The following is a 25,722-nucleotide window of genomic DNA, read 5'->3' on the forward strand; positions in this document are numbered from 1 at the left end:
TGAGGGATCAGGTCATTGAATTCTTCTCGGCGCATGATGACGCAGGAAGAAAGGTTGGGGTCTTGCGAAGACATGTCGTCCCGTTAATGGCCAGTTAGATGGGGACCCTTTCCCGTCTCATTCAAATATCGCGGGGTCCCCTTTTTCTGACGCATTTGGGAGGGTTGAAATGGGTTATTGAGAAGAACCATTCACGATTCGAGCATTACCAAATCGACAAGACGACGACCACCAGTTTCGAATTCCGTATATCTTCATCGAAAAGAGCTTCTAGCGATACTTCCGAGGCATTCGGCTAGCATTGGGAATCTTCGAACACCAACACCAAGATCACCCCAAGTCTCGTCCCCGCCATAGCGAAGAAACCGCCAAGATGGGTCTCATGAGGCACATGAACCACATCGACCGCGAGGAACTCTACACAGACCTCGAGGCCCGCATCCGCTACCTCCACAGCTTTCTCGACTTCAGCAGCAGTACGTCAGCCTTCACAACCGTCAGAGCCTCTCCCAAGTTACACCTGCTAACCAAACCCCACTTACAGAAGACATCGAGGCCCTCATCCACGGCGCGAAATACGTCAAGGCCCTCATCCCCGCCGTCGTCAACATCGTTTACCACAAGCTGCTGCAGTACGACATCACCGCCCGCGCCTTCACCACCCGCTCCACCTCCTTCGAGGGGCCCATGGACGAGGTCCCCGACGACAACTCACCGCAGATTCTGCACCGCAAGATGTTCCTCAGGGCGTACCTGGCGAAGCTGTGCTCTGATCCGAGCAAGATGGAGTTTTGGGAGTATCTCGACAAGGTTGGGTATGTTATCCTGTCCCACACGGTCCACCTCTATCCCCGTAGACTTTGTTGCGCCGTTGGCAAGAGACAACAGACAGCTAACGACACGGCAGAATGATGCACGTAGGCCTAGGCCGCAAACACCCCCTCAACGTAGAATACATCCACCTCGGCGCCTGCCTCTCCTTCATCCAAGACATCATGACCGAAGCCATCCTCTCCCACCCGCGCATGGTCATGCAGAAGAAGATCGCCCTCGTCAAGGCCCTGGGAAAAGTCATCTGGATCCAGAACGACCTCATGGCGAAATGGCACTGCAAAGACGGCGCAGAGTTCCAGCGCGACGGCGACGAGGATGGGGAGGGGATCGAGATTGAGGAGGAAGGGTACCTTCACGGGAAGAAGATTTTGGAGAGCGAGAGTGATGAGGAAACTGCTGTTAATGGGGTGCCTGGTGGCAATGGGCCGAAGTCGCCTAGCAGGTTACCTACGAGGAGGCCGAATAGTCCTGGCAGTGGAGGGGTGTGTCCGTTCACGGGGATCTCGGCGGGGATGGAGGGGATGAAGGTGTCGGAAAGCAAGGCGGAGAAGGAGGAGGGACCGCAAAGGGTTGAAGCTTCTGTTTAGGTTGATGTTGAGAGGTGTTTTGTAAAGATCTTTTGCATTGCTTGGGTGCATGGTCGGATGGCGTTTGGGGTTTATAGGAATAGGTCTCGGCTCAACATTCACGACTTTTACTGTTCGATTTCTGTCAGCCTGGTGTGACTTCAATCTTCTGGCGGTGGGGCGAGAGCACTGGGAGGTGCTGCATGTAAGTGAGGGAATTGTTTTACGAGTCTATTTACATGATGAGGGATCGATGGGGAGCGAAAGGGTGAGAACTTCTCTTTCTCAACCACATTCATAGATATCTCTCAGGTATGATTCAAATGCCACGTTAACTAACAAGTGGGTTCAAATTGCCAAGTGCCTTAGATGGAGGACCTCACATGAGGTCGGTGCCACTTCTTCCTCGTCAACGATGGTATTTACCTTTTTGTTTTTTCACACCCGCTCATGCCTAGAGCAGCCATCGCGCCTTCCCACTTGCTTTCTGATAACACTACCTTATCAGAGTAGCTTTTTCCGAATCCTCCGTGGAAGCCCCTGCCTATTTCTTCTTTGCACAGCCTGTCTCAAACCTTCCTCACTTCGCCGTTTTGTGAGGGCATTCGGAATCTTCAGCGCCACTGCCGATTCTTGCTTCACTTTCCCCCATCACCTACCTATCGATTGCATCGACGTCTGCTGCATCTTTGTACCTCGAACAAGGGCGAGCACGATTTGGTCCCTCTGCTTCTTCTTTCGTTTTCGTCACCAAGATTTCCCGTCTCCTTGGCCCCGGCCTCGCCTCGTGATACGAGCCTCCATCCCCGACATATTCAGCTGGCAATAACTCGACGACCCTACATTGAAACGATGCGTACCACGTCACTGAAGAGTTTTGGAAGAAGTGGAAGCCAGTAATCCTGACAAGAAGACATCACTCCTGCGATAGCTCGTCCATCACTCAACAAACAACAAACAACAAACAAGCTATCAACAGCATCTGCATTTCACCAGCATAATGACAACCAAGGTTTGAATTCTATCAAGATATCATCTAGTGATCAGAGCTAAACCAGTTAGTTGATTCCATTCCTCTTGAAACCTCTGCGTGTTACGCCTGGAGTAGCCGCCGGCCCAATGCGCACATTCTCTACAGGAACATCGCAAATGAATCGAACGAATGCTTTTCCGTTTCGCAGGTCTAGGAGCTCAGAACCCGACAAAAGAATACAAGAGTGTGTGGAGAGAAGCGTTGTAAATGCCATGGAGAAATCTCCCACGATCAAGGCTTTGATAAAATCAATCGAAGCAAATACAAAGCAACATTCAACGTTCATGCTTGACACCCGCAACAGTCTGAAGGAACTCACCCACAAACAAGATACGATGAACAACCGACCCGAAACAATGACTGAGAAGATCGATGTCCTTGCAAAAGCTTCTCAAGAATCATTTTGGAACCGTAACTTAGCCTAGACGGCGTCGGCTCTGAAAGTAAGTTTCTCTTTATCTTGTTTTAAGTATCTTGCTAACATCTCTTTTAGGTATTCGTCTCAGCGGGGGGACTGTCATGGCTGATAGCGCACATCCGCCCACCAAGTCCCGATGATGACTGGACGCTTATGACCTGAGCAGCACAGCAGCAGAGCAGCAAAGAGTTATGGCAGTTGAAGTAGGCATTCTCGGAGTAGCAAGACACCGTTTCAAGTAGCGGTTACAATGAATCATCTCGTACCAAATGCACGAACTGCAATACCAAACACCCTAAACGCCATCCAACCATGCACCTAAGCAATGCAAAGAATTCTTCCAAAACACCTCCCAACGTCTTCTAAACTGAAGCTTTGATGATACGTCTGCCATCACTGAAGATCTTGGTACACTCTTATATTCTACATTCCCAGCGGACCTAAAGACTAGGCAGACAAAGGCCAGAAGGCATGGAAACCGCGGGGTCCTTCGAAGAACCCAGGAACTCGGCCTCACTTTCCATCGAAGTGCTTGCGTCTGCACCAAGGCTGCCTCCTCAGCACATTCTACTACCTTTGGCCCCTCCTCACCTTCCTGGCCACCTCATCAACGGCCTTAAACGGTCCTTTCTCACAGACAACACCAAGCGCAAGTACTTAACACTGTGGACGATATCGTCATGACTGCTCTTTGCCATCAGGATGGCTAATGAGGGGGACAACTACACAGGGGAGATCGCACTTGCTATTTATTCCCTGAAGCATCTAGACATAGAAAAATCAACGAGACCTCCATAGACAAGTATCTAGGAAGTCATTTAGCGAGAAACGAGGCCCAAATCAGGTTCGCAGGATCCACACTTACCGAGTTGAATGTTGAACAAGAAGCATTACCAGTTCCTTCGCCCAGATATTCATGACTCTTACCATTCGACTTATGGTGGCTTGATATGACTTCACTCTTCTGGGCATGGAGCTGGTGTACTGAAAGATTAGGCATGTAAAGGAAGGGGCTATTCCCCAGGTCTGTTTACCATTGTTCCAAGTCTGAATTATCCTACAGTGTCGCAAATCCAGCGAAGAAGAGTCCAAGTCCACCCAAATCACGGCTCTAGGAAATATCCTGGTACCTGATCCTCTTCAGCAAGCTCAAACCCCCGGGTCCATGTACAAGACCAGAGTCCAAGCAAGTCCAAACATCCTCACAGCTGGAAATCTGGTCCCTCCGTTCTGCGACGCTTCTTGCCCTGATAGACCGATACGCGTCCGAGCATGCCCTCCATGTTGCCCCTCATCTCCTCCAACTGCCTCTCCAAGCTCATCGTGTATGACTCCTTGGCGTTGGCCGCGTTCATCCTTTCGGCGCACTTCTTCGCCAGAGCCTCTACTTCGGCCTTCTTCGCATCCGTTTCTGCCTTACGAGCGTTCAACTCGGCCTTCTCGGTCTGCAACTCGGACTTCATAGCTTCCATGGCCAACTTCATCGCTTCGAGCTTGCTCTCCATGTCGCTTGCTTTCTCCTTCGCCTGGCGGGCGATTTCCCGCTGATACTGCAGTTCATGAACGGATGCAGGGTGCTCGACTCTAGCTCCCCGGTCACGTTGCGGCGTATGTAGGGCGGCTTGCGATTGTTGTTGAAGGCGAAGAATGTCACCCTCAAGTCGCTCAATGAAGGTATCCTTGTCGCTCAATTCTGCCATGATCTTCTCGGTCTGATTCGAATGCGCAGCTGACTTGTGTCTGAGACTCCATTGCGCTTCCTCGAGCGCGGCTTCGGTGCGTCTTTCGCGGTCAGTCTTCATTTCCAGATCACGCCGTAGCTCGGCGATCCTGGCGCGGCTCTGTTGGAGCTCATTGTCGAGCTCACTCAGCTGCCCAGCGTATCCTTGACTGGTCTTGATTACCTCTTCCTTTTCTTTCTCAAGCATGGCCGTTATTCTGTTCAGCTCCACATTCGCTTCTCTGGCTTCGTCATTTGCCGCTGTTAAGGTCTCGATGTGTTCTTCCTGTGACTGGGTCTTGTCCTCCAGCTTACTCAACTTGTCCACCATGCGTTTCTTCTTGCGGTCCATCTTTTCCACCTTGGATTCGAGTTCGGCATTTCTGTCAATTTGTGACTGACTGCTTTCAGTGAGGGCGTTGTATTTGTCGTTGAGTCCCTCGTACTGCCGATGAAGTAAAATTTTATCAGCTCTCAACGTCTTTAGTTGTTCGAAGTTGAAAGTTCCGTCTCTCATGTTGGCAATCGTTTGATGCAGATCTTGCATTTCCATACGCACTCTTGCAGCTTTCTCGGCCGCGTTGGCATCATTGGCATTGACCTCAGACTCGAGCTGCTTGTTCTTCTCGAGGAGTTTCTTGATCTGACGCTTTTGATCTTTCGTAGTGACCGCACGAATGTGATTTTCCTCGGTAACCTCTTCTGCCCGCTCGCGGACACGACTCAGCTCTAACGCCGTGTTTTGAATCGTAGCTGACCGTTCAGCATTCTCCTTGTCTAATTGAACATTTCGCGCCCGGAGAGCTTGTGTTTCGATACTGGCCGCCTGCAAGTCGTGGTGAAGAGAAACGACCTTATCTCGAAGTTGTTTTGCGATCTGCTGCAACTGTTTGTGGTTGAGCTGATGGATCTTTTCGTAGCTTGGGATATCCGTGTGGCATGCTGTGCTGCTTTTGTCCCTCAATGCGACTTCTCGATTCATCCGAGGCTCCTGCTGCAAAGCTGGAGCGTTCGTTGATGCTTTCGTCGTAGCCTCCCTATGCAGTCTTCTCCAGGTCAAGACTTCCTGCTCATGAGCCTTTTGAATGATCCGGAGTCGACTAGTTTCCCACGTTCCTCGTGACGTGGGAGTGGACTTGTCAGGGCTGGTGCACTCTTTGTCGCAACAATGCTGGTATATCTCGCCACCGCTTGTGACAGGATACCATCTCAAATGTCCTGTCCCCGGGAGCTTCTGGTCTGCTGGCGTCGGGTGAGTATCGCAGGCTCGCGCAATAACCCCACCATTGCGACGATCGTCCTGGCCATGACGGGCGATGAGAGTGATGGCGACAATATCCACAATACAGTCGCCTTTGCGCGTAACATCAATGATGAACCGCCATTGCTCGCCTGTGATCCTGAAGGTACTGCCTGCGCCACTGTACAAGCGGAGAAGGCTGACCAGTTGCCCGGCACCATTGGTAGGAAAACCGCATTCCGTATGGAGATGTTGGAAGACTGTTCTCCAGCGACGACAACAACCCGGATCGATGAAGAGACTCATGGCGACCATGTGACGTGATCTCACATTTGCTGAATGGTGATGATGGTTCGAGTAGCACTTTTGAGAGGCGTAGGGAGACTTGTTCACTGCGATGCCGGCTGACTTGAGTCAGTAACGAGAAGGCGTGAAATACTTGACGAGAGACGCAAAATTGAGCTCGAGGATGCGGAAGCAATGTGTGGGAAAGGTGGCCGTGAAGGGAAAAAGGACTGCGAGGCGACGATGAATCTGCGAAAATCCCCTGATGAATCCTCTGCAAGAGGATGTGGTTGGCACCTTGGGAGAAAGAAAGGTGAAGTCGTCGCGAGGTGTTGGGCAAAGAAAGAGGTAGAAAAGTCAGGGCCAAGCAGAAATTTGTGAAGGTGGAAGGCGGGGGCAGCTTGAGGGAAGGAGCTGCTTCACCTTCGGGAAGGAAGGAGGGAGGAGGAAGGAGCGATGCACCTGCCTTAGATGCGGTTGTTCGTGACTGCCTCAGGAAGCTGAATAGCAGCGAAGTCCGGTACGTATGCACTGATTTTGAGCTAGACATCTACAATCGTGAGTCGGTCGCTCTTAACCTCCTCTTCAGCCCCGCCGCCGTTGTCAGTATCACTGGTCAGCAGCGACATCGATTGCCTTACATGCTCTACCTTAGTGAATACAAGGCTGACAAACAGCACAGAGGGATACAACACTGAATGGCAACAAATTAAATCTGGCGTGTATTCGAGGTCTCTGCTCTACGAGATATATCTCTACCATGCCCCATCTAGAGCGCCAACCCATGCAATCATTTATAAGTACTGTACAGTTTACATTACACATTCGGTGCAAGGAGATCGTATTTAACGCAACGTTCAACCTAGAGGGCATTAGCAAGGGTACACCGTTGACAAAAACGAGTTCACTACTCACATCTTCGATGCTCGCCTGTAAGAACCGCCGGGTCTCCAGGCCAGCCCACACAACCAACATGCTGAAATCACCATGCTTCGCCATCTCGGCACCACTCTGGGCGCTCAGCTGCCGGAGAATGGGCAGGGAGCTGCTCAGGAGATCCATATCCGGGTTCAGACTGCGTCCGATGCCCTCGAGTAGCAGAATACTGATGACCACGTTGACGAAATCGCCCTCGAGACGGACATGGTGTCCGCGGACCATACCCAATACCTCCTGCAAGATATCACCAATCTTGATGTTGCCTAGCGCGAGGGTGCGGCTCTTGACGCCGAGAACGAGGTGCTGCATCTTGAGCGCAAATACCTCTTTATCGAGCACGGCGTCAGGTTGGCGACAGCGTTCACACATGAGATTGCCGGCCTTGTATCCATCAAATTCTGCGACGGCACGGAAGAGGTCGAGAAAGTTGGTTCGGTTCGTCTCGTTGAGCTCCGTCACCAGACCCGTGTCAATGAAGATGAGTTGCGGACGGAAGCCCTCGTTGTCAATCTTGCGCAGCTCGGCCGCCCATGCAGCAGGGTCCTTCCTATGGCGATAGGGCCGCAGGCGAGCGAGCACCTGTTCTGTGACGTCGTCTTGGTCTTCTGGGTGCTCCTTGGCGTGATTTCTGCGGAACTTGAGATCCGGCTCATGGGATTGATAGAAACGGACCATGATGTTGCCTGGATGCAAATCGGCGTGGACAAAGTTATCAATCAGCAGCATGCGCAGGAAGGCATCAAGGCCCTCGGAGGCGATATCGTGCTGGAAGACGCCGCCGCCATTCTCCATGAAGTCGGCTAGCGGGATGCCCTGCGCGAATTCCTCGACCAACACGTTGCGGGTGGTGAATTCGGTGTACGGGTACGGGAACCAGGCTGTCGTGCGGTCCTTGAAATTCTTGCGGAATTTGGCGAGATTGGCGGCCTCGATGCGGAGGTCAAGCTGGAGCTTCATCATCTCGCCAAACTGCGCGACCTCGTCGGGGAGGGAGAGCCATTCGATGGTGGGTATAACATTGAGGGCTGAGGCGAAGAAGTGCATGATACGCAAATCTCGGCGGACGGTCCTCTCGACGCGAGGATGCAGGACCTTGACAGCGACGTAGGTGGAGGGAACCCTCTTCGGAGTGCTCTTGAGGGCAGCATCGACGTTCTTTGCGACCTTGTGGCGGAGCGGCCTGGGTTCTTCTGGAAGGTCTGCGTCGCCGGGGGCCGCGAGACTGGCCTTGAGCTTGGCACGATAGACCTGAGCGATGGCGCCGACACCGAGGGGCTTCTCGTCGAATTCTTCGAAAATGTCGTTAAAGTCGCGTCCGTCAAAGGCTGCAGAGACGATGCGCTTGGTGTCGTGCATGGAATGCGCCGGGGCGTTGGAGTGGAGTTTGGACATGATTTCGCACATTTCGTTTGGGAAGATGTCGGAGCGAGAGGCGGCCCATTGACCGAGCTGCACGGTGTTAGTGACAATGCTTCAGTTGGAGCTGATGGTGATCGTTGAGCAGTACCTTGATGAAAGCTGGGCCAGCCCACTCCATGGACTGAACCAAGAAGCCGTACCACCATAGCGTGCCACTCCTCTCGTTGTCGCGATCCTTCTGCCGCCTGCCGAGCCACAGAGCAGGAACGGCGACGATGACGGGAACAAAGATGACGAGCAAATGGAGGAACCGCACGCCGGTGCATAGGGGCTCCCAGACGTAGACATCCACGGCAATCTTCAACGTATGCCACGCCCTTGAAATCCCACTGTCATCATCGGCGACTTTCTTCTTGATCTCGGCTCGGCTGACCTCCAGCATGCGCTTCTCGCCCGTCTGATCGGTGCCTCCATTATCCTTCTCCGAGAGCTCAAAGAAGGCTGCCGTGCCGAGAGCACCTGCACCTGCACCACCGGCTCGAAGGGTATATTTCGTGTATCTACTGCTGCTACTGCTGCCGCCGCCGGTTCGCCATGGTATCCGCCTCAGCTGGTGGGAGCTCCGGAAGGTGCTCCTGAATGTGGAGTAGAATTGGGCGGTGGTGCCCTTCGGCGCTGGAGCTCGGAAGGCCGGACGTGGACAAAGCCGGCCCAGGACGAAGGCCAGTCTCATCTCGAGGGAGGGTCGGGGGTTGATGATCGGAGGCCCGGTGTCATGTTCTCATGAAGGCAGGTTGTGAAGGTGAATTCGTTCGGTGGGGGAGGGGAAGGACGGCGCGGGAAGGGAGGTGAGGTCGCGCGGCGCCCAGGATCGCGGGATCGGGGACCACGGGGTGACGGACGAATGCGAATGGAATAGGGCGTTTTTGGTGCCATTGGGTGGTGACGTAGGGATTTTTGGTGGCACCTACTGGTGGCCTGGTGGGTATCTTCCTTTAGCTGCGGCGGGGAATCTTCGGGGGATCATGTGCCACTCGGTTCAATGACACTCGCATTTACGCTGCACCTCACTGATAGGTACCTTACTGTATACCTTAGGTAAGGTAGGTACCTAAGCACGCGGATGTCAGAATAAGTGGCACACTTAGGTAACTATCTACTTTTTCTAGCCAGATTTATAAATTCTTTTCTAATTCAAATTTAGGCTAAATACTCTAAGATAATACTAGAAGAGTCTCTAATACTTATTATTATATAAAGAATACTTTTAATTATTTTATTTTATTACATTATGCCTGTTTTTACTGCGCTGATGCTCTTAGTTGCTTGTATATGTGCCGCTTTTTCTGATAACCGCGTGCTAAGGTAGGCGCCGCGGGTTTAAGTCGGAAAGCTGTCGCGGGTCTGTCCGATGGCGACAGCGCTGTTCTGCAGGGGATGCTTTTTTTTCTCTTTCTTTCTGAGCGGGCAAGGCACAGACAGTGAGCCACTGCGGTCCCGTCGATTACGGATTCTGCACTAGGTACTGTGGAAGAACCCACCGTGGAACCTCGCCGTTTATCCACGCCCTTTTTTTCTCTTATCGTCATCTCCGTCACCCAAATCGTAAATCTTTTTTTTCCCGTCCCAAGCTTCATTCGCGATACCTTCAACCAACTTCACCACTTCACTCGTGTGCTTGTCGCGTTCACCCTGCCTTCTTGTACAATACCTTGCTTGTTCTTACGACTTATCTATTCTACCTAATCTCTTCGACTGTACATCATGGGTTGGTTCTGGGCCGATGCTCCTGCGACAACCGTCCACGCGACCTTCGCCTCGTCGCATCCTCACGGCGCTATCCCCTCCGGCTCTCCTCCTGTATGTTCAAATACCGATCCACGCAACAACTGGCATCATCTAACATCCCACAGCCCAGCTGCCCGATGCACCAAAAGTCTGCCGATGCGTTAACGACAGCGAAGCCCGCCGCACCCGCTCCTCCCTCCGCCTGCCCAGTCCCTCACGACCAGCGCCACGCAGCAGCAGCTCCTCCTCCTCCCTCAGCGTGCCCCGTCCCCCACGACCAACGACACTCCGCCGCCGCAGCACCGCCAGCATCATGCCCGGTACCCCACGACGCACCAAAGCCCGCCGAGTCCAAGGGCTTCCTCCAGCAAATCAACCCCCTAAACTACATGTTCAAGGATATCTCCCAGGCACCCGCCGAAAACCAGGCAGTCGCGCTGCCGACCGAGAGAGAGCCCTCCACGATACCCAGGGGCTCCGGCGACGGCAACTGGGAGTACCCTTCCCCTCAGCAGATGTACAACGCCCTCCTGCGCAAGGGCTACACCGACACCGACATCACGGCCGTCGAGTCCATGGTCTCGGTGCACAACTTTTTGAACGAGGGCGCCTGGGCTGAGATTGTCAGCTGGGAGGAGCGCTTCGGCAAGGGTCTGTACCGGGGCTGGCAGGCGTGCAAGCGCGGCGAGGAGAACTCGGAGGATATGGTTGAGAGGCTGAAGGATGGCAGCGAGACGCCGCCGACGCTGATCCGGTTCCAGGGGCGACCGAAGGATATGACGCCCAAGGCTGTCATGTGGCAGGTTGCCGGCTGGCTCTACCCATCAAAGTTTGAGTGTGTACCCCTTCACTTTCAAAAACATTGTTCAACAGAATGCTAATAGACCCGCGCAGAACCGAGCCTCCCTTTGACCGACACGACTGGTTCGTCTCCCGCAAGGTCGGCGGCGTCGAGAAGGAAATCCGATACGTCATCGACTATTACTCTGGCGAGCCCGAACCCACCGGCGAACCCGTCTTTTACCTCGACGTCCGACCCGCCGTCACGCCCCTCGGTGCTGCGGAGCGGCTTATTAGATGGGGAGGCGACGTGTGGTGGCGGGCTTCTGGCGCCGAGGTGCGCGAGCAGGAGCAGCTTGCAAAGCAGGCAGCGCAGAAGTAAAGACAACAAGGGGCGACGAAGAACAACGAAGCGAAGGCGAACGAAATAAAGTACCGAGATGAGAGTAGGCAGGTCTACCTGCTTGCGGCGTGTATAACTTGGGAGGCCCGATTATGGTGTTTTCAGCGGGTTTCTACTCGACGGCGGCGTTTTGACACGATACAAAGGTTCGGTTATCTGGGACATCAAAAGAAGAAGAGCATCCTCTCTTCTTCTTTTCCTCTACTCCCCCACTCCTCATGTTTTTAATACTATGCCTATAATGGCCTGTATAGTACGCCCAGAAAGCGGCATGTATTAAACTTCCTTTATTCAATGTCGAGACGAAACGAAACGAATGGAATAAAAAAAAAGATGTTTCCAATTCACATTACTTCTCGCCACAAACCTTGTTGCCTCTATTCTTTCGTGTGCTACTGCTCAACAAGCGGCAGCAACGACTTGCTGCCATATAACGGAGATTAGGTCGTCTTGGCAGCAAGAGCAGTAACCTGATCCAACAAAGCCTTACTCTCCTTGGGCGCATTCTTCAACACCTTATCCCGCAAATGATCAACCTGCTGCCCCGCCGCCGCAGGCGGGTTCCCCTGCGCCGTCTGGATCCTCGAAACCTGCATCGACAGGAAGAACTTGGGCACCTTGATCGCCAGGCTCCCGCCCACGGACCTGATCCCGGCCTCGGTAGCGACGTACGCGTCCAGCTCGTTCTGGAACTTGGCGAGGTCGTTGGAGGCGAGGGGCTCGGTGGTGGCGAACTTGTCGAGGGCGAAGGCCAGGGGCGTCTGGGAGGAGTCGGCGAAGTTGATGGAGGAGAAGGTGACGCCGCCGGCGGAGACGTCGGGGACGTTGGAGAGGGTCTTTTTGGAGGCGTCGCAGGTGATTTTGGACTCGAGGGAGGCGGCGGCGTCGGAGACTTCTTGGGGGAGGACGGTGTTGCCTACGATGAAGCAGGCGTTTTGGCGGGGGGCGAGTTGGGGGGCTGGGTATGGTGTGTTAGTTTCTTGGTGTTTTGGGTGAAAGGTGAGATGATGGGTGTTTGATCAGCTTGACTTACCTGCGAGAGCGGCACCGGCGCTGGCGGCGATGATGGCGAGAGAGAGCTGCATCGTGACGATTATGAAGTAATCCGACAAGGAGGAGATGGTTGTTGGAAGTAATGTGAAGAGGAAACGAAACGAAGCGAATGCCTTTCCGGAAGGACTGTATGAAGGAGAAGAAAAAGAACGAATAGGTTACGATTAACTTGCTGCTATCTCTTTAGAAACATGACAACTCGAGGCGGGACATGATCGCCTTTTAAGCATCACATCACATCACATCACAAGGGGAATGAGAGCAAGGGCAGACAGAGCAGGGGTGGGTGTTACGGTGGGTTGCTTGGCAAATAAGCATAGGGCCGGTATTAGGTTTCCTGTGCCTGGGCGGGATGGATCGGTCCCCAGTCTAAGTCTAAACATCGCCAAAACTTGCTCTTGTCACATTTTGCGGGAATCTGATGTGGTTTGCTTACTTGTTCCCCTGGTTGAAGGCTTTCTGGGAGATGAGTTCAAGAGTGATACCTTGGGTGATGTCAACTTACTTTTGACGAAAGAATCATCTCATGATTCTGATCATCTCAGGTTTATCTGTCAGTTACCGTAGGAAATGGTAGTTTGGCATCATGAGCCCTGTCAAGCATCGAGCCAAAATCTCGGATGATGGGTGCCGGGGATGAAGAAGGGGGAACGATTTAGGTTGGCATAGTCTCAAGGAGTCCGCGCGAAGCGTGTATTCCTTGCCGAGGGAGGCTGTACCTTGCGGCCGAATGTACGCAGGTGCCCAATTGAACCGTGACCATGGTAATATTTGCAGAGACAAGCTGCGGAGGGCAGACAAGACTGACAAGAGTCCGGAGAAGAGAAGGCTCTTTGCAACAATCCGAGTCTCGAAGGCTAGTCGGGTCGTCGCTCGATGCGGTAAGCCTGTCCCTGACGGCCTACTTTTGAGCCGCTTGTGTCTCGGGCTATTTTGTGGTTCCCTGTACCCATACCCCTACCCCCATGTCTCCATCTGAATAAGAGACCCGATGACCCAGTGTCACTCGTCTTTAGCGATAGACATGACAGGCCAACTCAAACCTTGGAATGGGAAGAGAGAGAGAGAGAGAGCATGAGAGGAAGTTGGTGGGTGGGTTGATTGGATGCGAGACAATGGTGGGGTTCACCTCTTCTTTCTTTCTTCTCTTCTCTTCCCCCTTCGCTTCAGATCCGAGGAGCACCCCTGGTCCCTGTCTCAACCACAACACCAGACGGGACGGTTTCAGGGTTCGTTGAGCCACACCAATAGCGAAACGACCTACGGGGATCGTAGGTGTTGCAGAGTTGAGGACCACGGCGCGGGTTGCGACGTCGTGGGAGAGCCTCCTCCCTTTTTTGGTCTTGGAAGGCTGGGGTGCTTGCTGGAGAGTGGTGGTATTTGTTCGTGTTCTTCCCCCTTGAGTTGGTGAGTGAGGGAGATGCGGCTCCTGTCATGGGGGCTTGGCTTCGGGACGTCGGCCGAGAGGTGAGCTGCTATTGAGACGTGAGCGACATATTGGCTCGCTTCGAGTGATCATTTCTTTTAGCTGGCAACGTTGGAGATGAGGGATTTGGATCAATGGTCGGGGTCTCAACTGGCCAGTGATCCCCGGTTCCAACGCGGGTTGGAGGCCATGTTAGCCTTTGTCAATTCGCGCAAGTCTCTGAGAACTCTTGAGAAAAGGGCCAATAGTATTTAGGAACTACTCTGTTTTGAGAGTGGCTTCAAGGGCTTTGAAGCAAAGCACGCATCGCAGCCGACTGTCGACCACGTCTTAAGTGCATGGTGACTGCAACTCCCCGGCCCATCATCTGAAGATCAACGAACCGTGCCATTGCCAAGTGGAGATCTTTCAAGTGTCTGGACTCTACGCTACATATAATACCATCTCAATTGAGTCGCCAAAGGTTTGCAGCTTCTTTCTTGGGTTCTAGACCGACATGATATTAAGTGAGTCACCAGGGCATCTTTCGTGTTGGTTGTAAACCCCACAGTCTCGCGCATATCCCACCATCGACGACCAATCCTCTGCCCAGTCGCTCCGCGGCGCAGAAAGATAACTAAAATGAACCAGGCTGATGTCATCAACGCTAAACCTCATCTCACATAACCAACGTGGCTTACAAACACTCGAGACCCACCGCTCACAGCGAGATATAAACCGACGATAAATGCGCACAATTGGATCTTGAGTTTGATATACGCATCCCGTGATAATTCATTAATGACTACATCTACAAGCCAAGTCACTTCCTCCTCACAAGCTGTCAAAATGGGCGTGACTGAATTCTCCTACTTCACCATCAAGCCTGGGAAGACAATCCCCGACGAGGAGGGTCTCTATGACCGCGTCTTGGACCTCGCCGTCAGCCAACCCGGCGCCGGAAGCTTATATTACGGCAGCTCGATCGAGAAGCCTGAACAGTCGTGGTGTTTCCTCGACTGGGACTCGGTGGAAGAGCACCTAGCCTACCGTGAAACCGAGTAAGTCTACCAACGCACTCAAGCCATGAGAAGAAAACCTCAACTCTGTGAAAACTACTCACTTACTCATCTCCCTTTTCCACAGCACCCACGCACCTATAGGCGAAGCCCTCGGCCCCTACCTAGACTGGACCCAAGGCTACATCAAACACATCACGCCCAACGTCTGGCCCCCGACGATCCTCTCCACGGCCCCCGTCACCGAAGTCCTCACCCTCTTTTTCCCGTCCGACCTCGACTCGGCCGCCAAGGAGGCCCTCACGGCGCAGCTGGAGGAGTTCAAGACCAAGGCGCTCGATACGAGCCCCGATTTCCAGGGAATTAGTTACGGATGGAGCGTGGAGAATGATGTGCCCGTTACGGACGAGCCTGGGAAGACGGGGAACTTGCTTGCTGCGTTTATCGGGTGGCCGAGCGTGGATGCGCATATGAAGTTTCGCGAGACGGAGCCGTTTAAGGAGAACATTGGGCTTTTGAGGGGGATGGAGGGGATTGTTAAGTTGGCGGTGTTTCATGTTAGCTGTAAGACGAAGAACCCTCCTAAGAAGGAGTGAGGGGGGTGTGCGAATGCGCGTAAAAGGGGGTTTGGTATGCTGAGGGAGTTATCTGTATGATGGTTGCCTTCTTACGGGTTACCATCCTATGTGGATCTACGCTTCACTCAGGAACAACTCAAGTCTATCACATAGTCTCCGAGTTTTCCTTCTGAGGTCCAGAGACGAGAACGAAAGAAACAATCACAGAGTCAAGATTCCTTACACCAGAGCTTTGGATTTCGACTAGCTGCTAACGAGATGTCCTTAACATTTGACAAGCCAAACAGATGACAACACTCTCTAGCGAGTGAATAAACCACCCACTAGCGTTGCAAGTCGTATTCCATGGCTTTGGGACTGTTTCTCATTACTGAGTAAGTATTAGCTGTGGCCTTGAATTTCAGTATATCCGCAGAGACTCAAGCTTACCGATGAGTTTCATGGTTCTGGACCACTTAGTTGCACTTGTGGCGACGGTTGTAAGCACCACCGCTGATGCAAGTATCGACGTAGTATCCCGTGGGACACTGGCAGGTGCCAGTGGAGGTAGGGCCGCCGGCATAGGTGCACGACAGCGCGCAGCGAGATCCGCCGTCGCCGTTGGTGCCGGCCTTGCCGCACGAGGCGTAGCCGGAACCGCAGAGCTGGGAGGGAAAGACGGTGTTGGCGTCACCGGCGGGGATGGTGCCCGCGGCGGCGAGGGAGAGCATGGCGCTCATGGCGAGGGTGAAGGTGGTGGAGAACTGCATTTTGATGGGTGGAGTTTGGTGGGTTTTGATGTAGGTTTGTAAAAGAAAGTGTGTCAGTTGAGTTTGTAGTGAGTGTTGTAGTGACTGTGTTGATGATGATGATGTTTGAGAAAGGCAGACATTAGCTGTGGTCTTTATAGCCTGAGAAACCGAACATCAAGAGTCGTTGAAGCCGACGAGGTCAGGCAACATCTCCACAGCCCGGAGTCCCGGCATCGTCCCCAATCAATTTGATGATGCTAGGCTGTGCTGCGAGTCTGCTGCCCGCAACATATTACGCTTAGCGTCGATTTCCATACTGTCAAAGTGTTGATCACAAGGAGCGGTATGGGAACAGGCTAATTCGTAACTACGAAATATCAGCCCTGCCTTCGGTTTCTAGATGAAGTGGAGTTCATACTGACGCTTAGCCCTACGGGGTATCCGTTCTTCGTACAAAATGTCCCAATAGAATGGATGATCCGCCCTCGGTCTCGGGAAGAAAAGAAGAAAGGGACCCGTATCTCGGTTTTTAGAGTTGTGCACGTCCTACGCAGTATATTAACTACGCTGGCTTGACGCTTGTGTTTAGGTGCTGGTTTATGACTCGAGTTTTTACGGGGTTGTGAACTTTGCACACCGGGAAATGCGAAGATCGTCAACCCGATATCCACCCCCGGACCCCTTTCTACAGCCGCGTATTCAACAATTGGAATTCGACCTAGACAAGTTGTCGCATGATAGGAAGTGGCACTCAGGTGGATACTCGTAAGCTTTTTCCAATTTGTTCTTCGGAGCAACTTTGCATCCCGCACCCGTTAACACAAAACTCAGTTCCGTCTAAGTGGCCACAGCTCAGCACTGGCCGCCATCACATTCAGCTCAACAAGAGGTTTGATTACGAGATCATGTAATCAACTACATGTCTTGGGAAGAGGAAGACATAATCGGGAATGACGGCTCGTTGTAGATAAAAAAGCAAAAGAAGACAGTCTCTATACAAGGATGGTCGGAATTTGGTATACATGTCCACAGTCGATAGACTCTTGGACGCCAAGAATGAGTACGTTCATCTGAAGTCTGTTTATTTGGGGTATTGGCATCCCATCTCAAGCACGCTCTGTTTGAATCGCTAGTTGCAGTCTGGTGTTCAACACCCTTCTCGGCCGTTGATAATCACTCTCTCTAATCAACCACAGTCCACGACCCAGAAGGGCCATACTCAATCTCGTGCGACGTAACATCTTCGAAATCAAGAACCTTTAGCGAAGAATCGTGAATCTTGTCCACCATGGCGCCCGTCTCCGCCGACGGCTGGAACCACACGGCCGCCAGCGGCTTAGGTGTCAGCGTCTCGGAGCCGGGCGGGAGCGGGCCGAACTGGCTGACGTGGACGGGGGCCTCGACGCCGTTGACGGTCTTGTAGATGACTGCCGATGCGGAGGAAGCGAGATTCTTGAAGAGGAAGCCGTTGGCGGGGGCGGTTTCGTCCATGGTGGTGACGCCGTCGGTCCAGTCTGGCGGGAGGGTCCAGCGTCCATGGTGGTGACGCCGTCGGTCCAGTCTGGCGGGAGGGTCCAGGATTCGCCAAATGTAATGGGTTGTTGAGTTGTTGCGACGTCAAATTTCACTGTTGATTTGGGATTCCCGTCAGTATATAGTCTCGGACAGATTCAGGGGGGCTAATTATCAAAGAAAAGGAAACGCACCTCCGCTTGAGAAGGCGCTCATTGTTCCTGCAATGGAGTAGTCATCTACCCATGACACGGTCAAGTTTCGAGCGCAGACTATTGCATCATATTCGTCAAACTCCAACCTAGATATGAGGAAGAGTTTCCATCCAAGTTCGTACCTGAAGAGTACCCGATGACATTGAACTTGGTAGACCCAGGCCGTGCAGTCGTGTCGAAGCCGAAGCCAAGGCATAACCTAAGACCGCCGGCCTTGAACTTCTGGACCATATGCTGGTCGATTTTGATGTTGAGCTTGTATTCCGTCATTTTGGCTGAGATTGAGAATATTTGACAAGTATTTCGAATGCCGTCTATCGAAGGAATCATCCATGATCCACGCCGACGACGGACCCCTTTTTGTAGGCTGGCCCGGCATATCTCCCCAACCCCCTATTTCTATAAGAACATCCTGATTCCGGCCAATGGCATGCTCCGGGAGAGTCTCTCGATGTCTCGTACACCACAAAAGCTGAGAACACACATGCGAATGACGCATCTGTCTCGCCCACGTTCACAGCGCAGCCGCCTAGCTAGGCGAGTGCGAGCGCTGCGAGTGCGATGTCTCACGTTCAGGCCGAAAGGGGAACAGCCCGCGGACCATCGTTCGCGCGAGTGTGTACGTTAACGGCTGCGTAGCGCCGCGTAGTGCAGCAATTGCCGTTCAAATACGATTGCGGAGCGGCACTAAAGTGGTTTGTCGCCAACGGTTCGGCAAAGTGGTGATGCGACGTGCGTGATGCGGCGCGTGTGATGAAGCCATTTCTCTGGTCGAATTCGTAAAAGGAGATGATGGACGTTTGCGAGGGTCCTTTTTTTTTCTTACCTCCGCCTTATCTGCGTTTTGAGAAACAGAGACATGTCTCTGGCGCGCTGTAGAAATCACGTTTTGGGTCGCTGTGGGACTGCATTGAGCAGGTTCGGAATTCCGAACGCTTGGTTTGAGTTGCCACGCTATCTTGAACGCCGAACATGGTGAGGTCTGAAGTCCGAACGAACGACTTGTCGTGATACAGGCCAAATTTCGCCAGTTAATCTGCCACTTAGTCGTGCTAACAAGATATTCAGCACAATAGCTACGCTGTTTGGTTTCTCTAAAGTTTGGTAGACCACAATAGGTCTATTGTCTATTCTCTGGCAACTTTTGTGAGAATAGGCAAGATTGCACTTTTGTTAAAGACACGCAGTTTATCTCTCAAAGTGGTCCAACATTTTGAATACACCTGACTTTCGAAACATTCCTCATCCAGGATCTTGTCCCATGAGATACGCTGGCTGGATTGGGTGTGCTATTATAAGATGAGACGAGGTTGAGTAGCCGAAGGCGGAGGCTTCACCGGAATCGGTTACCCTTGTGCTGAGGTTCCAAAAGGTCTGGATCTTCAGCTTCAATCTCAATGGAACTTGGATATGTTTTAGCTGTCACATGCTTCTCGGCCTGATCAAGCCAAGCTTATATTCAGCGGATCGATATTAACAATGAAGTTCAAGATCGAACTCTGAAGTCATCATCTCTTCGAGAGTAGGCATTGAATTCAGTCTGAATTACAGATGAGAATGACTCAGTTGAAGGCCACCAAGGTACGATGAAGCTATTGGCCCAGAGGTCCATCTAAGCTCAACCATCAATCATGCCTTTAATTTGATATACAGGTGAAGAAAGACCGCCGCAAGAAGTACAAGCAACATCAGGCCAGCTAAGCTGATGTATCCATCAGACTGCACAGTCTCCCGGAGGTCGACTTCCAAGTCATCCATCTCGGGCAGAAGGCCAGAATCATTCCGACTCTGAGACCCCTTCAATCCCTTCAACCTCTTCGCCTGATCACAGAGGCCATCGAATGAAGAAACCTTCTTCAATCTCTTCGAGTTGTTCGGATCATGGAGATCAACAAACCCAGAAACCTCTCTCAAACGCCTCAACGAAGCTTTCCCAAGAACCGGAGGATCTCCGCCGCTCAGTCGATACGGCCGCAGCGCCTCCAGGTGCACAGAGTGCCACTGCCGAATATTCACGTACGAATTCTTCGCCAGCGGAAGACAATGGTCGGGGAGGCAGAGCTGGGCGTCGGGCATGCCCGGGTGTGTGGCGGGTTTGATGGGCACGTATTTGAGCCAGTGGGCCCAGTCTGGCCTGTGGGCCTGGGCGATGCCGCGGGAGCCCATGGAAGTGATCTTTAGTAGAGGTCAGCACTATTCATGAGTGATATGGGAGTTTGTGGTCGTTGAGGACAAGGAATTAAGTGTTGCTCACCATGAAAACCTCAACGAAGCCTTCGAGGGAGGGAACCAAGGACATGATAACCACGGGGTGGTTGTATGCTCCTTCTTGTAGGTTGGGGTCGATGGCGGCGGGTATTTGATGCTTGGGCGGAAGCCACATGATCTGACCAGGGAGGCTTTTGGTACTTTGACGAGGTTTGGAGAGCTTTGCCCCTGGTTTTCTGCTTGTAGGGGGCATCGTATTTCGAGATCTTCGAGTCTGCCAGTATAGGTGGGGAGATGAGATCGATGAGGCCAATTCTGAAAATGAAAATGGAGGTGTTGAAGACCGCCTCAAGTCATCAAAGATTAGGAATCAAGAAAGAAAGAAACTACTGCGATGAAAATTCTTTACAGCAGACATTTTCTCCGCCTCAAATCATCTCACAGTTGAGTCTTCCGGCTGATTCTAGAGGAAGCCGAGTTCATGCTTTCCGGCTCCGTTGGTTTTGACGCTGAACTGACGCCGAGCCGCCCAAATCAAGAACAGGGGTCAGCATCCAGGTCCTCAGGCTTCGAACGGTTGGGCTGCAGCTGTGCACTTGACTTGGCTATTGGCCGTTGGAAATGAGACCCTAATCATGGAACGGCCCGAACCTGGGAAGTCTGCATGCACGAATGCCATCGTGTGTGTGAGCGCTATCATGGCATAACTGTGCCTAGTCAAAAACCTTAAAATGGAAAATCAAGGTGTGGCTTGCGTACGAGCTTGCGATGTAGCAGCTCATAGGGATGAGACCTCAATGATGGCATTGGAACTACCTTGATGTCGTATATAAATGTAAGTATCGAGATAAGTTTGTGTTCACGCGGCATGAACGAAACTCTATCGTGAGCCTGCACAGTACACTCATTCATATGGAAGATCGTTTAAGATGAAGGAATCTTTCAAAATAGCACAGGAGGGGCGAAGATGTGCCAAGCAAGCGAAGCGGCACAGCTACTCATCAAGAAGAATCGCACCTCGCCCTATCTCAAGGAACCAGAATTTCACAAAGCTCTTCCTCAAAAAGCCACTTGAACAGAGAGAAGAAGGGGGCAGAAAATATGTTTCAACTTCCGACAGGCTTGTCTACCTAACTCTTGTCAAGATGGGTGTGGGTGGGTGGTGCAGAGAAACACAACCAGGGTAGAGTGTTCAAACCAACAAAGAAGCATTCACCCTCACTCTCACTCACTCTAGTCACTCTTCTTCACTGAGGCGGTAAAAGGCACCTCTTTCAAAGCCCCCCGAACAACGTTCTACCAGAACACATATCCTTTGTCACTCTTGGGAGGGCCCAGAATGGTTCATCCACACTTGAAGGGGAAGAAAAGAAAAAGAGATCAAATGGGAACAAAATCTTTGAATGCCCGTTTCTACCATGGCGTTAATCATTTCATGTCCTTTCCTGACCACGAGCTCTTCTTCAACTCCATCTTCTCGAGCATATACACATCTCATCAGATCCAAGATACTCCGCACACATATCACCATCACGGAGACGAGTATCCCCTCCATCCTTCAAAGACTGAGAACCATCAACCTTGGCCTCCTGCCCCAACCCATCAAAGAAACTTGACGATGTGCTACAAAGTCCACACGCACACAATGTCGTGCGACATCCGCCCAACCATAACATCAACAGCAACCCTCTACATAAACCCCTACCAGACACCTCCCCGCTGTCCCTGCCGCCCGTCCTCCTCCTCCCCATACACCTCCTCCTACTATCACCGCTCCTCAACACCAAAAAACTCCCGCCCCTGTCCCTCCCACGCCTGCTGCAGCCTCAACCTCATCCTCTACCGCTGCCCAGCCTACTGCCGCCAACCAACGGACTACCACCAATACACCGAATCCTCCACCACCACCCAGCAATATCACTACCCCCAACACACCTCCCGCGCAGCATACTCATACTCATACTCCTACACAAACGACCACACGTACCCATACTCACCACACTACCCCCACACCTCCCCCCGCCTACGCTGGCGCACACTCCGCATCTTCGACCGGACCCCAGACTTCCACGCTCTCGAATCCGCCGACCTCCGCTTCACGATCTCTGAACTCGTCGACATCGGCGGGATCCTCCTCCACGCGGAGTCTGAGCTCGAAAAAGCGCGGCTGCGAGTAGACCGCGAACGCCGGCGTCACGATGCCGCGCACGGGCGGTCCTGTGGGCGCCAGCGGGAGAGGGAATGTCCCTGGACTCGACGTATCGCAGAGATGGCGCTCGAGGCGGACGATATCAAATTCAGCTCTGAGGTGCTGGCGGATTGCTGGGTGAAGTACGTCGGGTTGCTGAGAAAGTATGAAGGGCTGGGACAGCGGCGGGTGAGCGGGCTTATCGAGGATCGCGGACATCGGCGGCTGCGGAGGAGCGGGGTCGAGGTTGAGGTTGAGGTTCCTAGGTTGGATAAGGGGAAGCCGTTTCGGTATGTTTCGCGGGAGAGCTGGACTCGGGAGAAGAGGGTTCCCGAGGGGGATCGGGAGTGTTGTCGAGAGTACAAGGGACATGGTAGACCGGAGGCGAATACGGGGCGGCGTCGGTCGGTGAGGTTTGCGGATGAGGTTGGTAGTGGGAAGGGGTATTTTAGTGAAGGCGGGCGGAGTCGGAAATGGTCGATGTACTAGATTGCTGTCTCGTCTTTCCGTCGAGTTGCTACGGGGAGTTGAATGGTTCACGATATCCAAGGCGTGGGCGCCGGGTAGAGTAAACGTCGCTTCATTAAGTTTTGCGTCGAGATGCTCTAAATGCTATATGCTTGCAAGAGTACCGCCCAATGCATGTCCATGACTCCGAGCTCGCTAATACGGGGTTTCCCAACCATGCTGTTGACCCTAAACAAAAACACAATTCCTGCTGATGACTAGTAGACGAGCTTGAATTCGACATCCGACTTGATGGCCTTCAGAGTCTCCGGGATCGGCAGTGGATCGTAAAAAGGGTTTGGACGGAAAGTCACCTCCTTCAACTTCGGTAGGATGGCCTTGCTTTCGAAAACAAGCTTATATAAGGCGTCCTGCAGACCCTTTTCGTAGACTGCGCGTTCCTTTGCGGATAGCTGGTCGACCTCCACATCATGCCAGAGTTCCGCCAAGTCCAGAACCTCCACCGTTGGCGGCAGTCGCGAGATCATGTCAATCTTCTCGACCCACTGCGGCTTCCCGTATAAGATTCCAATGTCGAGTTTGACGTTGCGCAGCGACTTCATCTTGGGAAGTATCGTGAGTGTGCCATCTCCGCCAACGTGTTGCGAAAAGTTGCCGGCCAAGATACCCTCGAACGAAAATGTCTCGAGGGTATCGGCCACCAGAGACAAAGCCGTGTTCAGGTTGTGTTCACCGTCGGCAGGCTGTTCGGCTACACCGCTGGGACCCATCTCGAGGAGCTTGAGATTGGGACAAAGGGCGCATATTGCGTGCCATCCTTGGCCCCACATGCTGCTCCGAACAAGTCGGAGTTCCTCGACATTCTTCCAGCTACCGTCGTCACCCCAACCATCGCCGGGCTCCAGAACGGCAGGGCGATACACGGCTGAACCGAGCTCCACGGAGCGCAAGTTGGGTAGCCGCAAAAGGCACGGCAACTCACGGCGCGGCCAGAAGCTTGCACCGGGAAAGTCCGGCATCGGCTCCAACATGACGCGGGTGAGGGAGCTCAGAACGCGCGGGCAACCCTCGGCGGTCTCGATATCAGGGGTGAGAATGGCTTTGAGCTTCTGGTACTCTCCGGCGGCAAAAGGCATGCGCATGTGCAGGGTGCGCAGGTTTGGTCTCGGCGGTCTCGATATCAGGGGTGAGAATGGCTTTGAGCTTCTGGTACTCTCCGGCGGCAAAAGGCATGCGCATGTGCAGGGTGCGCAGGTTTGGTGACGAGTAGAGGATGAGCGCAAACACAATTTGGGCGAATTCAAGCTCCGTCTTGGCGTCACGCACAAACGTCTTGATGCGGTCCGGAAATCGGGGCGAGGCTTCTACGAGGCGGCGCCATTCGGTGCGTTTATACGGGCAGAGAACGTCTGTCGGATAGTGATCGGTGCCTAAGCAAGAGACGTAGGAGAGGATGCGCATGTTGTCGCCCAACTCTGGGCGTTCGAGCAGGGTTTGGAGGAGTGACTGAAGCCGTGTTTGACCCCATAGATACACGGTTTGGTAGAGGAACGGTATTGCCAAGTCCGAGAGCCGGCGACACACGAACGCGAGGCGGTAAAGGGCGACGCGGTTGGTGACAACGACACCATCTGGGTCGGTGTATGCCTGGAACGGAATGTCGAGGCCATCGAGCGGCGGTGTCAGGTGGCCGACAATCTGAAGCAGGACCTCATCGGGGAGAGCAAGTAATGACAAAGATGAGGCCATCGTGTGAGAGGAGCCGGTGAGCGGTGAGTGGTGAGTAAGTGAGTGAGAAATTAGGAGAAGTAGTCGTCAAGTCGAAGGGAGAGTGGTGGAAAGGTGAGTGAGATATTAGATCTTGATTAGGCGGGGTTATGTGCCGGAGTGAGACAGCGTTGAAGTCTGTGACCGGACGAGAAAAGTTCTAGACGAGACGAAATAAACGAGAAAGAGACAGAGAGAGACGTGTGCCCAGGCCTGTCTCAACCAACAGGTGGTTGACGGGGGAGGCTGAGCAAGATGAAAGCGAGATGGTGACCTTATGTAAAGCAGTCACTTTACTTGGCGAAGCGACAGCGACAGCGACACATGCCAGCGAGGTTAAGGTAGACGAGCACGCAGGGTTTGACGAGGGAGAGGTGGAAGGGCTTGCAGGAGGAGAAAACCGAGAAGAAAAAGAGGAATTTAGATGAGACGGGCGCGTGGCGTAGCAAGATTCCCCCAGGTTTTCCGCTCCGATGCACTCCACCAAGAACCCACCGTGTCAGGGACTCCCAGGCTTCGAGAGTCTCCGACAACGAAGGGGCCCCCTTTTGACGATCCGGATGCGGCGAGTGGAGGGGGTTTGGTAACTTGGTTCAATCTGCGAGAAGCGGATGCGGATGGGAAAATGGTGTGGAGGAAGTGTAAGCAAGTAAGATACTGGGAGGCAATAAGAAAAGATGGGCCTTGGGTGCCATGGGGATTTGGGTGTGGGCGGAATCCCATCTTATTGATTGTTGCTGTCCCGAGGTCCTTGTCATCCAGATGCTTCTGCTGCCATGCGCGGCAGGATACGTACATGCATGCATACCTACGGATACATCCAGCCTAATACCTTATTACTTTGCTGCTTTGTGGGTTCGTGCGTCTGCGTATGCGCTGGAAGAAATTGGAATATTCTGTACACGTATCTCGGACGGGTTTCGAAAAGGTCGATGAAGCTTCCCGGGTTCGAAGGCCACCTCCATCGTGGAGCAAGACTAGAAGGCGAAGATACCACAAGTACTAGAACAGCCCGCACTTGCAATAGCAACGGGGGACGGCGGTGGCATCGGAGGAATGACGTTGCCGGAAGCGCACCCGTTCCTCGGCGATCATTGAGCTGTCTGGAGGCTTGGCTGTAACTACCCTTGATTTGGCGTGGACGAGGTTGGGTGACAACGCATGGTCTGCGAACGAACCGATCGGGATGCCAGGGCCGAAGGGTAAACTGTCT

The 25,722-nt window shown here is 53.0% G+C and overlaps 10 protein-coding genes across 10 annotated transcripts; 3 read left to right on the plus strand and 7 right to left on the minus strand.

Annotated features, from left to right (window-relative positions):
* Positions 1 to 373: 373 nt before the first annotated feature.
* HER10_EVM0007500 (uncharacterized protein) lies at positions 374 to 1,421 on the plus strand (the record flags this gene model as incomplete). Its single annotated transcript, XM_035477055.1, has 3 exons — positions 374 to 476; positions 545 to 815; positions 908 to 1,421. 3 exons carry the CDS (start codon positions 374 to 376, stop codon positions 1,419 to 1,421), a joined length of 888 nt encoding a protein of 295 aa, XP_035334120.1.
* Positions 1,422 to 4,053: 2,632 nt separating this feature from the next.
* On the minus strand, positions 4,054 to 6,117 carry HER10_EVM0004614 (uncharacterized protein; the record flags this gene model as incomplete). The annotated part of the gene is made up of 1 exon (XM_035474250.1): positions 4,054 to 6,117. One exon carries the CDS (start codon positions 6,115 to 6,117, stop codon positions 4,054 to 4,056), a length of 2,064 nt encoding a protein of 687 aa, XP_035333937.1.
* A 581-nt stretch (positions 6,118 to 6,698) lies between these two features.
* Positions 6,699 to 9,394, minus strand: HER10_EVM0003470 (ABC1 family protein). The gene is made up of 3 exons (XM_035473145.1): positions 8,543 to 9,394; positions 7,012 to 8,484; positions 6,699 to 6,958 (listed from the first exon to the last, which is right to left on the minus strand). Exons 1-3 carry the CDS (start codon positions 9,125 to 9,127, stop codon positions 6,914 to 6,916), a joined length of 2,103 nt encoding a protein of 700 aa, XP_035333850.1. The 5' UTR covers positions 9,128 to 9,394; the 3' UTR covers positions 6,699 to 6,913.
* Positions 9,395 to 9,725: 331 nt separating this feature from the next.
* HER10_EVM0005945 (cytochrome c/c1 heme lyase) lies at positions 9,726 to 11,676 on the plus strand. The gene is made up of 3 exons (XM_035475546.1): positions 9,726 to 10,254; positions 10,308 to 11,017; positions 11,077 to 11,676. The coding sequence occupies exons 1-3, from the start codon at positions 10,159 to 10,161 to the stop codon at positions 11,342 to 11,344; spliced, it is 1,074 nt and encodes a 357-aa protein (XP_035334016.1). The 5' UTR covers positions 9,726 to 10,158; the 3' UTR covers positions 11,345 to 11,676.
* A 5-nt stretch (positions 11,677 to 11,681) lies between these two features.
* HER10_EVM0003870 (uncharacterized protein) lies at positions 11,682 to 12,654 on the minus strand. The gene is made up of 2 exons (XM_035473532.1): positions 12,399 to 12,654; positions 11,682 to 12,323 (listed from the first exon to the last, which is right to left on the minus strand). The coding sequence occupies exons 1-2, from the start codon at positions 12,448 to 12,450 to the stop codon at positions 11,806 to 11,808; spliced, it is 570 nt and encodes a 189-aa protein (XP_035333880.1). The 5' UTR covers positions 12,451 to 12,654; the 3' UTR covers positions 11,682 to 11,805.
* Positions 12,655 to 14,609: 1,955 nt separating this feature from the next.
* Positions 14,610 to 15,443, plus strand: HER10_EVM0009786 (uncharacterized protein). Its single transcript, XM_035479260.1, has 2 exons — positions 14,610 to 14,884; positions 14,970 to 15,443. The coding sequence occupies exons 1-2, from the start codon at positions 14,625 to 14,627 to the stop codon at positions 15,436 to 15,438; spliced, it is 729 nt and encodes a 242-aa protein (XP_035334289.1). The 5' UTR covers positions 14,610 to 14,624; the 3' UTR covers positions 15,439 to 15,443.
* A 432-nt stretch (positions 15,444 to 15,875) lies between these two features.
* Positions 15,876 to 16,169, minus strand: HER10_EVM0003194 (uncharacterized protein; the record flags this gene model as incomplete). Its single annotated transcript, XM_035472878.1, has 1 exon — positions 15,876 to 16,169. The coding sequence occupies one exon, from the start codon at positions 16,167 to 16,169 to the stop codon at positions 15,876 to 15,878; it is 294 nt and encodes a 97-aa protein (XP_035333836.1).
* Positions 16,170 to 17,158: 989 nt separating this feature from the next.
* On the minus strand, positions 17,159 to 18,420 carry HER10_EVM0006729 (uncharacterized protein). Its single transcript, XM_035476307.1, has 3 exons — positions 18,001 to 18,420; positions 17,858 to 17,935; positions 17,159 to 17,778 (listed from the first exon to the last, which is right to left on the minus strand). Exons 1-3 carry the CDS (start codon positions 18,206 to 18,208, stop codon positions 17,495 to 17,497), a joined length of 570 nt encoding a protein of 189 aa, XP_035334070.1. The 5' UTR covers positions 18,209 to 18,420; the 3' UTR covers positions 17,159 to 17,494.
* Positions 18,421 to 19,507: 1,087 nt separating this feature from the next.
* Positions 19,508 to 20,261, minus strand: HER10_EVM0004494 (uncharacterized protein; the record flags this gene model as incomplete). Its single annotated transcript, XM_035474136.1, has 2 exons — positions 19,508 to 20,053; positions 20,133 to 20,261. 2 exons carry the CDS (start codon positions 20,259 to 20,261, stop codon positions 19,508 to 19,510), a joined length of 675 nt encoding a protein of 224 aa, XP_035333925.1.
* Positions 20,262 to 21,466: 1,205 nt separating this feature from the next.
* Positions 21,467 to 24,491, minus strand: HER10_EVM0000035 (uncharacterized protein; the record flags this gene model as incomplete). The annotated part of the gene is made up of 3 exons (XM_035469832.1): positions 21,467 to 21,499; positions 23,174 to 23,818; positions 23,898 to 24,491. The coding sequence occupies 3 exons, from the start codon at positions 24,489 to 24,491 to the stop codon at positions 21,467 to 21,469; spliced, it is 1,272 nt and encodes a 423-aa protein (XP_035333628.1).
* Positions 24,492 to 25,722: the final 1,231 nt, after the last annotated feature.

The sequence above is a fragment of the Colletotrichum scovillei genome, assembly GCF_011075155.1.
Source record: "Colletotrichum scovillei strain TJNH1 chromosome Unknown Contig00005, whole genome shotgun sequence".
Lineage (NCBI taxonomy): Eukaryota > Fungi > Ascomycota > Sordariomycetes > Glomerellales > Glomerellaceae > Colletotrichum > Colletotrichum scovillei.